The sequence below is a fragment of the Coptis chinensis genome, chromosome 8, assembly GCF_015680905.1.
Source record: "Coptis chinensis isolate HL-2020 chromosome 8, ASM1568090v1, whole genome shotgun sequence".
Classification (NCBI taxonomy): Eukaryota; Viridiplantae; Streptophyta; class Magnoliopsida; order Ranunculales; family Ranunculaceae; genus Coptis; species Coptis chinensis.
Window position 1 is genome coordinate 88,836,203 of NC_141463.1, and position 11,762 is coordinate 88,847,964.

General features: G+C 34.3%; 1 protein-coding gene across 4 annotated transcripts; it reads left to right on the plus strand.

Moving 5' to 3' along the window:
* Positions 1-5,091: 5,091 nt before the first annotated feature.
* LOC147484041 (villin-3-like) lies at positions 5,092-10,790 on the plus strand. 4 transcript variants are annotated; one of them, XM_086580593.1, is made up of 5 exons: positions 5,092-5,926; positions 8,781-8,839; positions 9,328-9,475; positions 9,652-9,705; positions 10,223-10,790. In XM_086580593.1, exons 1-4 carry the CDS (start codon positions 5,905-5,907, stop codon positions 9,675-9,677), a joined length of 255 nt encoding a protein of 84 aa, XP_086436719.1. In that variant the 5' UTR covers positions 5,092-5,904; the 3' UTR covers positions 9,678-9,705; positions 10,223-10,790. The 4 variants fall into 4 exon arrangements, 2 of the variants coding, with proteins under 2 accessions (XP_086436719.1, XP_086436718.1); XM_086580592.1 differs by lacking the exon at positions 10,223-10,790 and having other exon boundaries at positions 9,652-9,938; XR_015206099.1 differs by lacking the exons at positions 5,092-5,926; positions 10,223-10,790 and adding an exon at positions 7,776-8,205 and having other exon boundaries at positions 9,652-9,938.
* Positions 10,791-11,762: the final 972 nt, after the last annotated feature.

Sequence of the window (11,762 nt, forward strand, 5' to 3'; positions counted from 1 at the left end):
GGCTTTTTGTATTTGTTTCGACAGTTAATTCTTTTATGAAAAACAGGAGTAACCTGGGACTCCGAACTAACCGATGATGCTCCTGTGCGTGACTGTCAAAATGCCTGGTGTGCGGCAGGAAAATCTTGACATATCTGTTGAACCAATTCTCAAAATAGTTGGAGAAAAGCATGAACATGATTACTCGCTCTCCAACTCCCTACAAGATTAAATTTGATGGAAACATGGCAGTTGCGCTTTAAAGTTTAATCCTCGGAAGGAAGGTGAAAGTTACAGGATTGATATGGTTTGTTGGCTTTAATTTGGTGTTAGTACCAATGAACTGTGTGTTTGTTGGCTTTGGTGTTACTACTGATGAACTGTTTGTGTTATTATTTCAGTGCTATTTGATTGTTATAGATGTAATATTTGAACATGATAGGTTATATTATGCTTGCTAGTTTGTACGTAGGTTGATTGATAGTTTGATTATTGATTTAGAAAAGTGTATGGGTGAAACTTGGTTTGTAGCTTTATTCAAGTAAGGGTGGATTATCATGTCTCTGTCTGTTTCAGGTTGATAGTACTCTTCGACTAGGTTGGTAGTTCCCAACTCAACAACAATGTTGAGGCGTCAGGTTTAATTTGACTGTCGATTTGGGGAAAGACTCTAATTTCAATTGGCTCATCTAGTGAGGGGTAATACTAGTTAACTTTTTTTTTAAAGGGTTTAATGGTGGGCAGTCCTCAAGAATTGGTGGATTTTTTATGCATGGAGAGTGGCTTTCAAAAAGTGTTAACTGGGGAGGATGATGGTCAGGTGGTGGTTCTTCATAAGATACTAAATACTCAGAAAGCTCTTCATCTAGCTTTGGTATATCCGCAAAATTGGCAATTCCATCATCAAGTCTTTATATTAAACACACGAATTTAGTTAATCTCTCAATACCTGAGAACCAACTCTTTATATTAAACTCTTTGGGCAATACTTACCCCACTCCTTACAAACAATTAAAAAAAAAAACACACATTAAACCAACTCACAATTAAAAAACTCAAATTTTTATCTATATCTTAAAAAACAAATAAAACTCTTCTGTCAAATAACAAAATCAGAACCCAACCCTTATTAAACTCTTTGACAATACTTACCCCACTCGTTACAAACAATTAAAAAAAATAAAAAACATTAAACCAAAACACAATAACAAAAAACATTAAACCAAAACACAATTAAAAAACCCAAACTTTTATGTATATCTAAAAAAACAAATAAAACTTATCTGCCAAATAACAAAATCACTCACAATTCCCGATAACCCAACTCTTTATTAAACTCTTTGGCAATACTTACACACTCCCACTCGTTACAAACAATTAAAAAAAACAAAAATCACTAAACCAACTCACAATTAAAAAATCCAAACTTTTATCTATATCTAAAAAAACAAATAAAACTCCTCTGCCAAATAACAAAATCACTCACAATCCCCGATAACCCAATTCCTTATTAAACTCTTTGGGGGCAGTACTTACCCTACTCGTTATAAACAATTAAAAAAAAACAAAAAACATTAAACCAACTCACAATTAAAAAACCTAAACTTTTATCTATATCTAAAAAAACAGATAAAACTCTTTTGTCAAATAACAAAATCACTCGCAATCCCCGAAAACCCAACTATTTATTAAACTTTTTAACAATACTTACCCCGCTCGTTACAAACAATTACAAAAAACAAAAAACACTAAACTAACTCACAATTAAAAACCCCAAACTTTTATCTATATCTAAAAACACAAATAAAACTCATCTGAGAAATAACAAAATCACTCGTAATCCCCAATAGTAAGGGAAAAATATATGCAAAGACTTCCAATTCCTCCAGAAGATGAAGATGATGGTTGGGGTGATTTCAGTGGGAGTGGTGCTGATTTGGGAGGTGGTGGGGGTTTTGTTCCGGTTGGTGGTGGGGATGATTTGGGAGGTGGTGGGATTGTTGTTCCGGTTCTAGTTGGTGGTGCTGATTTGGGAGGTGGTGGGGATGTTGCTCTGGTTCCTCTGGTTGGTGGTGCTGATTTGGGAGGTGGTGGGGATGTTGCTCCGGTTCCTCTTGGTGCTGATTTGGGAGGTGGTAGGATTGTTGTTCCGGTTCCGATTGGTGGTGCTGATTTGGGAGGTGGTGGGGATGTTGCTCCGGTTTCGGCTGGTGATGCTGGTAATCGGTTCCAGGTTTTGGTTTGAGACCAATGAATAATCCTCCAAACTATTATGCAGGGTCTGCAGTTAGAGTTAGGTTAGAGTTAGGTTGAAACGCAAAAACCTAAACCAAACAACCCCGAGCGGAAGGAATCCAGCTACTACTCGTACTAGACAGAGGACTACTCCAACCACTTGTACTATTCCTAGTCCTTTGCCTCTTTCTCCTGCTGGTACTAGTGAAGCTCATTTGCCTGGTACTAATGAAGTTAATTTAGTCAATAATTCTCCTGTTACTAATGAACCAGGTGGTAATTCATTCAATGTTAGTAATGGACCAGGCGGTAATTCTTCTAGTACTTTCAGTACTTCGTCTGATATTACTACCATATCTATTCGAGAGTTAGTGGTTAATGAAGAAGAAAGGAATTTAATAAATTTTTGGATCAATGAGCGTAATTTGGATCTTTCTCAGGGTTTAAGTGTCGAAGACATAAATGATCTAGATTGCAGGATCTCGGCTCTCCAGAGTGTTGAAACGGCTGGACTGATGAAGTTGAAAATATCTATTTCATCTTTTGTTAAAGAACAACTCTTGCTCAAAACAGCTCAGAGTTCGGGTGTTTGTTTTTTGTTCGGGTAAAAAGTTTGTTCGGGTGTTTGTTTTTTGTGACCCCTTGTTTTTTTTTGGTAAAAGTCGGGTGTTTGTTGTTCGGTGCGCGAGGCGTTTACACGTACGCAAGATTTGTGATTTACAAGACAATAAAATGTGGCTCTATATGCATTAATGTTATCAATTTTTATTTTTATTTTTTTAACTTGTGTTATTCAATATAATTCAAGAGAAAGCGAATGAAGTGATTTTGTTATTTGACATAAAAGTTTTATTTGTTTTTTTAGATATAGATAAAAGTGTTGGTTTTTTAATTGTGAATTGGGTTAATATTTTTTGTTTTTTTTAATTATTTGTAAGAGTGGGGTAAGTATTGCCCCAAAAATTTAATATTGGTCAAAGACTTTAATATGAGTAGTGCTACACGGACCTACTTTTTAGACCTACTATTGTGACTCACTATTTGGATAACGTTAGTTTGCATTGCAATACACACGGACACGTATCTCTATGTAAATCAATGATTATGACTTTTGACACATCAGTAGGTCCAAATAGTATGTCAAATAAGTGTGTCGGTCTATCATTAATGCTTTAATATAAAAGAATAATGGAATGATCTTTTCTCTCCTAATCTTGTGTTGATATCCTGGGAAAGAATCCACCATATAAACTTAAGAGAGATATTGACATCTTGGTTTAGTAAGTAGTAACAGTATTACGGGCTGAAATATCTCGGTTTAGTAAGTAGTAACAGTATTACTGTCGATATATCGGTTTAGTAACAGTATTACGGTCTGAAATATCGGGGTCATGATATTTGCCCATCGGTTTTTACAATGTGAATAGGAAGAACAATATCAGCAACAACACTTAAGGGCATCTCCAATGAGAGGTGTAAACCGTATAGAGTGAAAATTTTACACCACAAATATAAAAAAAAACTCTCTCCAATGGGAGTATTATACCGTAGGTAATAGTGTATTAGCTAATAGAGATGGAGGGGAATTCTCCCTCTCGCTATTAGTTAATAAAAAGCTCGGGTGACACTCTAACTGACGTCTAGTGAAATAATTTTCGAATGTCACTTGGAGTAACGTCCTTTTCTAATTCTAAAGTAATATTTTAACTTGGACGTCCCAGTTTAAATTAAAGAGAGACGTAACCCGAGTTTAAAATATATTTTTTTTTACACTTTTCCATTAGAGAGTATAGAGTGCGGATATTTATAAGCTATATACAATATTATACAATTAAGAGCTAACCTATATACAATTAAGAGAGGTGTAATTTACCCCCCATTCGAGATGCCCTTAAAGCATCTCTTCTTCACAATATCTGGCTTTCTCGCTGGAAAATTGGTGGGGATTCAAGTTCATCTGTTCATCAAAGTTTTTAGCTTTGTGGTTTATACTTATTAAATCTCACTTTTGGATTTTATTCAATATGTTTTTGTTAGTTTATCAATGAAAGATGAAAAAATGGTGTCTTTCCTTCACTATCTATTGTTTTGAATGTTGTTTAGAAGAGTGTGTAGAGCCGTAGAGGTACTATTTTTTAGTGAATTACTTATATGCGCGGTGAGTTAATGTAGTGCGTTGGGTGTTCAGTGTAGGGGAGAGTACCAGTGTTCTTACATCCAATCATCGGATGGCACCATAGTCTACTTTAAGAGTGATGTTCTTTGACGTGGTGCATGGATAGATAAGTAGGTTGTGGAAAAGTCTTTTTCTTTCTTCTTTTTGTAGATTAATTTAGCATAAAATGCACACCTAATTGGGTGATACACTCTTGGTAAAAAACTATCCAATTACATTTGTAGCAAAGAAAAACGATATGGAGATTTCTCAACAGGTTAATAAATTCTTCAACTATTTGTTCGATTCTTTTGTTTTTGTTTACTGTGTTGCAGACAATTGTTAGAATCATGTATTTCATTTGCTTCTCACTACATTAGTTTTGATCCAATATAATTTATATGTTAGTAAGTGTCACATGATATGAAAGTAATGAAACTAAATAGGATAATATCAAACTTGGGATGGATTTCTCATTCCCTGATGGCACATATTTAAAGTAGTATACAGAGAGAATAGTAAGTTATTATTGATTACTATTGACATTTAATGAATGCTTTCGGTTGCCGCCCCTATGTATAGACACGGTGGTCAATCAAGCATTGCGGCTCATTTTATAACACTCCCCCTTGAGTGATCGCCACATATGATCAGTAACTGCCTCGTTAGTAAAACCCAATGGGATAAAACCTGAATGAAGGAAAATAGTACAGTCTGCTGAATATCAATTTTAAACTCTTTTTTGAGCTCATCAGTGTAAAAGAACTTCGGTAAAACATGCTTTGTTTGATCACCGTATTGTCCTCATTCAACATTGTTGGGACGTTAGTGATTGGATGAAGTCCACATGTTTTTGGATATGCTCAATACTGAAACTGAGGGATACACATTAACGACTGGCTTCATGTAATGCAAATATTTCCAAGTGATTTGAAGATCTTGCAACCATCTTTTTTTTGGTAGATCTCCAAGAGATTGTTGAATCACCATAAGTGTAAATATACCTTGTTTGTGAACTAGCTCTATGTGGATTTGAAAGATATTCAGCATCTGCAATTCTGATGACTAGGGTAAACTAAGCCCATTTCAATAGTTCCTTAGAGATATCGAAGTACATGCTTAATTCCCTTCCAATGGCGATCTTATATGCATATTGGAGTCCTTGAGATCTTTTTATGTTGGGGAACATGTGAGAAGTTGTAGAGCCATTTGAGCTGGTCCTTTAGTTGGCTGTTGGTCATATGATATGTTTGTAAAAGAATAAAATATTGAAACGTACAGAAAACATTTTGCTGTTGCTCTCTTTTGAGCAGAAGCTTTTACTTTGGCCATGTCAGATCTCTATCATGTCTTTCTTGTTTGTTTTCTCTTTGATTTCGTTTGTATGAAGGACATGGATTTGGGTTTCTCTACTGTCTTGTCTTAAAACAATGCTAGGAAGCAAGAATGGATCTAGTATAGTGCTAACATTTTGAGATAGCTGAACAGTTGGGAAAGGACCTAGAGTTATTTGCACAACACGCAAGTCTGTGAACATGGAGGATGTCATACTTTCTGGTGAGTATAGAAACAGCATTCTTGTTAATTACTGAGTGGACATATTGTAAGTAGTTAATACCACTTTTTGTACTCTTAAAAGCGGTTTGTGGCTGTTGAATGCTGACCCTTTTTCATTAGCTTACGCATTTTGGAGCTGTTCCAAAGCTTTAGTCCTGAAGAGTGAGAATAAGATGTCGTCCACTCACTCCATGTCTCCTAGATTTGCATAGTATGATACCTATTGAATGATAATAATATTGTAAATAGATTATATTCCCATATATACAGCCTGACTTTTGTGATGTCCACTATCTCAGAATTTTTTTGATTTTGAATGGAAAAAAAGAAGAAAAAAAAAAAGAACAGAAAGAAACTTAAATCAGGGTCAGTGTTAACGACACAGATAGGATTTAGCATGTCTTGTGCATGTTTTTATTTTATTGATTTCCTCGCCATAAATTTATATTTCCTTGTACCCCAAGATAAAAACTTGTATATATACATAACTCCATTGAGAGAAGAGTATAAATAAGTTCCTAATCTTACATGGTATCAGTTGGACCTGCGACCTAAATCTTCTTCTTTGTTGTTTTTCTATCAGCCACTGCCTTTTTCTCACGATTTGGTGGTATTGGTGCTCTCTCCCTTGATCGCACCACCCCTTGCGTTCTCCTCTACTATTCTCTATCACCATTGCTGCACCAGCACCCTCCGATCACAGCCAATGGTTTCATACCAATTTGTACCACTACCCTCTCTTGTACTACTCTTTTTCAACCTGAACAATTGCTGGTTCCTATGTCTTCGTGTCACTGCAAACTTATCCTTTTAAATTTACTAATGATAAGCTAATCCCCATGGTATAGATATCTGAGATTAAATTTTCTTTTTCTGTTTTGAGACTTTTGGTAGTGCACTTTTGGCTTTGTGTTACTAATGACATGATGTTTGTTATTTTTCTTTATTTAACTTCTGTTTTTTGAATACTTTTTCAACAATTTTGTTTGGAAAAACACCCGCATAGGTAGCCTTAAGGAAACCTTCCAAGTTTTGCCTTGAGGCTTGAAGCGTTTTCCAAAACATTGTGCTAATCGATATAGTCGAGTTAAAGTCTGAAGCAATAGTAGTTTTTTTGGTGCAGTAATAATTTTCAAAATGATAGTAACAACAGTCTGATCTTTCTCTCATAAAAATTATGTGCTGGCCTAAAAATGCCTGACCCAGATGAAGAAAACCAAGGTCAGAAAAATTGGACATAGCATATATGAGTGGGCATTGTTGTTGTTTGAACTATTAATACCAAGCAAAAGTTGAATCTTATATGAGTGGGCATATATGAGTCGACTTCAGTGGGTAGCTGAAGCCATGCGGAATAGAGTAGAGATTCGTAGACTGTAAAAAAAAAAGGATATAGTGAAAAAATATTGAAAAAGTATCATACTACTATCAAAGGCATTATAGACACAACTTAGACCTGGATATAAAGTACCACTAATGAATGAATGAAATGCATACCAATAATCATATGCTCTTGTTATAAGAATCATACGGTATTTTAGCAGACCCTTTTGCATTATGTAACTGTGGTGCACAATGGCTTCTTCAGAAGTATGGGATGTGGTTTTGGATGGCTCATGATATCCATGGGTATTGTAAAATGAGTCATGTTTGGATAGTCTTAACAAACTTCCATAATTTCTTTTAGGAAGTTAATCAACTAGTTTCGACTTCCACCATACTGTCTGGTCTTAATCACAAGAAAAGATTGTTTTGGTTGATAATTTGGGTTTGATGAACATCTGGCAGCATATCATATTGATTCTTCTTCAAATCAGCCGGCAGGTATTTTCATCTTAAAATTGTGATATTTCTCAACGTTTAGAAATGATTTTAAGAAGTTAAAACATATTAGGTGACATGAAATAAAATTAAAAATATCAAGTTATCAGCTTCGTATATGTTAGTTATGTTTCTTCTGATAGTAAGAGAATGGATAACTGATTACAGACAATAATTGTTAAATGAGAAAATATATACTTTATAATTAGTAGTAGGGATGGCTTCATTAAGCAGAGGTTTAAAAAGTAAGACCCTGTAGATATGGAGCACTCCTTGCATGAGCCACCCACAAAATTTTATATTGATCCCCTGATGTGTAGTCATTCAATAAGCTCTGGTTATAAAAAGTTATAGCAGATAAAGGTATACCTGATGACACTTATACTGCTGACGGTGTTGCACTTATTCGGATTTCTGGAACATATTTGCACGATAATAAAACGATTGAAGTTGATCCAGTATGTGTTCTTTTCCATTTCTTTACAGAATTGTTGGCTGGGAATTGCATGGTTTATAGAGTTAATGTATAAATAATACACAGTCAATTGTTATGAGACTTTCAAATATTTGTTAGTGAATAGTGTTGATTTTTTTTTCCGTAAAACAAAGATAGATGAAAGGTATTCATTGATATAATGGGAATATTATGTCAATAAGATTTGAACCATATTTTCAATATAAGACTATTATTTTCCTTTACGTGGAGGGAAATGGTTTTAGTCCTATCATGGATGGTTAGCAAGCAGACTGAGTGCATCTGAATTATACAAGAGATGAATGTATCTATTTGACAGGCAAACTTCTACAAGTCCTAAGATTTTAGGCAGATCTCACATGCTGCAATTTTGTTGTCCGTGTTTCCACTATATGAATAATGATGCTCCAACTCAAAGTTTGATTTTTATTTGTCTGATATAACATTGAATTTTTTTTAATGTACTTTCTAACTGATTCTGGGTTAGATTCATTTAAGTATCCATTCTCATTTTAATCTGTGTTTTTTATGAATACTTTTTTCATTATGTTTATACAGGTAGGACATCTTTGAGCTCTAATGATTGTTTCCTTCTGCAAACTGGATCTATAATTCTTGTAATATTTCAAACCTCATAACTCGGTGTTTCTTGATTTCTTTTGTTTTTATGTGTTCCACCGTGTTATATAGGTAAGCATCTCCAAACCTATAATCACCTTCTCTACTAGAAAGAAATGAATGTTACAATTTTGTGGAGATTAGAGTACCGACTTGCTGCCAGATATCTTAGTTGAAAAGTTGGCTGGAGTTATCAGTTTTTAGCATGAACCTGCTATCGAAACTAGCCAGCTCCATTACTCACCTATAAAGAACTAGATTCTGAGAATTAGATAATTCATCTGTTTTATTTAGTCATATAGAGAAAAAAAAAATGTTCTTATTAGTAGTTTTTCATAAACATCAAATAGTTAGCACAAAAAGGAGATGTATAAGCATCTTTCTGAGGAATACGATGGATTTTATAGTATTTGAAAATTTAAACTCCTTTTATGAGCAATTCATATTTGTTTGGTTACTTAAAACTTCAAATCTTCTGATGGTTCAGCCAGAGGTTGCCGTAAAACTTGCAAAGGAGGGGACTGAGAATTCATCATTTTGGTTTGCTCTAGGCAGGAAACAACGTTACACTAGCAAGAAAGGAGCACAAGAGATCATTAGAGATGCTCATTTGTACACTTTCTCTTTCAACAAAGGTTAGTGTTTATTTCTAATATTCTTTTAATACTAGTCAGATTATATGCTATGAATTGAGTTTGCTCTAAGCTTATCCCTAAATGTTACTGACAATTATTTTGTGTTTTTACTCTCCCATGATTGTTATATTTTCAAGAAAGGTTGATTTTCATGTGTTTGGTTGAGTTTGGAACAGGGACTGGTTGGAAGGAGGCCTCTTAAAGCACTTTGATGGCTTAAGTCTTCTCAGGTGATGTGTTTGAATTGATTGTATGCTATTGTTATCAACTGTATTCTCTTCAGTGTACAATTTTTTTTTCAGTTTTAAGTTCCCAGCCACAAAAGCTATGGAATCCCCTTCTTGGAAACTTTCTTGAGTTGTTTTACTGGGTCGTTTTCTTCTTTGTTTGGTGTTGTAAATTACTGGAAGCCCTTACACAATTGATTAAATTACAAAAGCCAAAATCAAAAAGTTCAAGTAAATTTGAATTATTAGTAAGGACAAATATGTCATTTAGCTATGCAGAAAAAAACATGTGCAGACCACACATGCATCAAACTAGTATATATAATGTTATTGGTGTTTGAAGCCTCATGATACAATCACATGCTATATTCTTAGATACTTTCATAGTTTGTTAATGTCATTGCTGTAACCGCCCCAAATTATCCATGTATATTTTTTTTTGTTCTTTTTCTTTTAATTATTCTGGGGTAGATTTTGGAAATTGATTAATTTTATTTTTGATACAATTGTGGGGCAATAGTAGATAAAAGATTTGAGAATATAGTGAGTATTGGTGAAGAATGTGTTAAAGAAGGCGGAGTAGGAAAACTGCCTATGATTGGTTTGAATGCGCATTGCTTAGGTTTGTCTACTTTCTTTCTAAGTTTACTAAAATTGGTCGAAAAAACCGTGCTCATTTCCCCTGTTTAGTTTGCCAATGGAACTATACATTTTTAGGGATTGGTGTTGACCAATTTAGGTGGTTGAGTGTTATTCTTGGGTGTCTTGAAGCGGCTTCGGGGCTTAGGAAAACATTTGTAAGAGAAAGGTCTTTGGAGTAGGAATTGGAAATATCGAGACTTTGCATTAGGTGCTTGAATGTGGCTTTCAGTCGTTTCCTTTCCAAATATCTTAGTTTTCCTTCTAAAGCTATTTGGATCATGTGGCGAGGAGGCTTAGGAGGAAGTTAGAGTGGTTGGGAGGCAGTCTAAAAGGGGTACTTCTATTTTTTTTTTGTCTAACTTCAGGTTTGCAGTACCCTCTCTGCCATCTTAGTTTTTTTCGTTTTTTTATTTTAATAAGCTACACTTTGGTTACTCTAGCTTATGGATGCTTATTTGCGTAACGGTAAATAAGAAGGTATGTAATCAATCTTTCATTCATTTTTGTATTTGATGTCTATTCTTCGAATGGTATATTGTTTGTGTTTCTTGCAAAGAAATTGTATCGTTAGGTGTTTGTTTATTTTTGAAAGTTTTAGAAGAAGGTGGTACATGTCTTAATATTGCTACTTTTCATACTGTTCTTAGAGCATGTAGGGGGAAATTTATTGAATATGATGCGGTATTGATAAAATTCATTTTAAGATTATACAATAGGGTTTGGGGATGTTTTGACGTTCTGGCATGGTAGTCCTTTATTCCTATATGATTTTGTAAAGCCATTGTTGCTTCACTTGAGATTTGATTTTATACTAAGTGTTGTAAGGGTTAAAGCTATATTAAAATGTAAGATCACATAAGTTTATTAACATTGTTGCTGCCCTGCCTTATTAAATTATTACAATGCATAGGCCAAGGTATGATGTTATCATTCTTTTTTTTTGGGTACCAAAAATTGATGTTATTCATTATGATCAATCTAGCTAAGAGCTAAGAGGAAGTAGTAAGTGTGCAGAAGTAACACACTCTTACCAAAGTCCGAAAAAACAACAAGTAAGCCTAAGAAATTAGAATAAAAAAAAGAAATTTTATAGCTATGTGAAAGCTATGATTACAGTAATTAGCTTTTGCTAGTTTTAGTGTTGATCTTATGTACCTGTGAGTGTTTTTTGTCTACTGCTGATGCTATTTATATAATTATATTGCAGTGAGCAAGGATTGTAGTTTTAGGACGGCGGCAGCAGGCAGGTCATATATTCTTTTATTTGTACCGGGGTGTTTCCACATTCTGGTGTGATATAGCGTATGATAGGAAGATGATTTATTTTTTATCCTAAATTTTTATTGATGGTGTTGTTGGACTCTTTGGATTTTTTTATTTGTTTTATATAAGTAAGGCCGTGTTTGTTGATTGCTTAA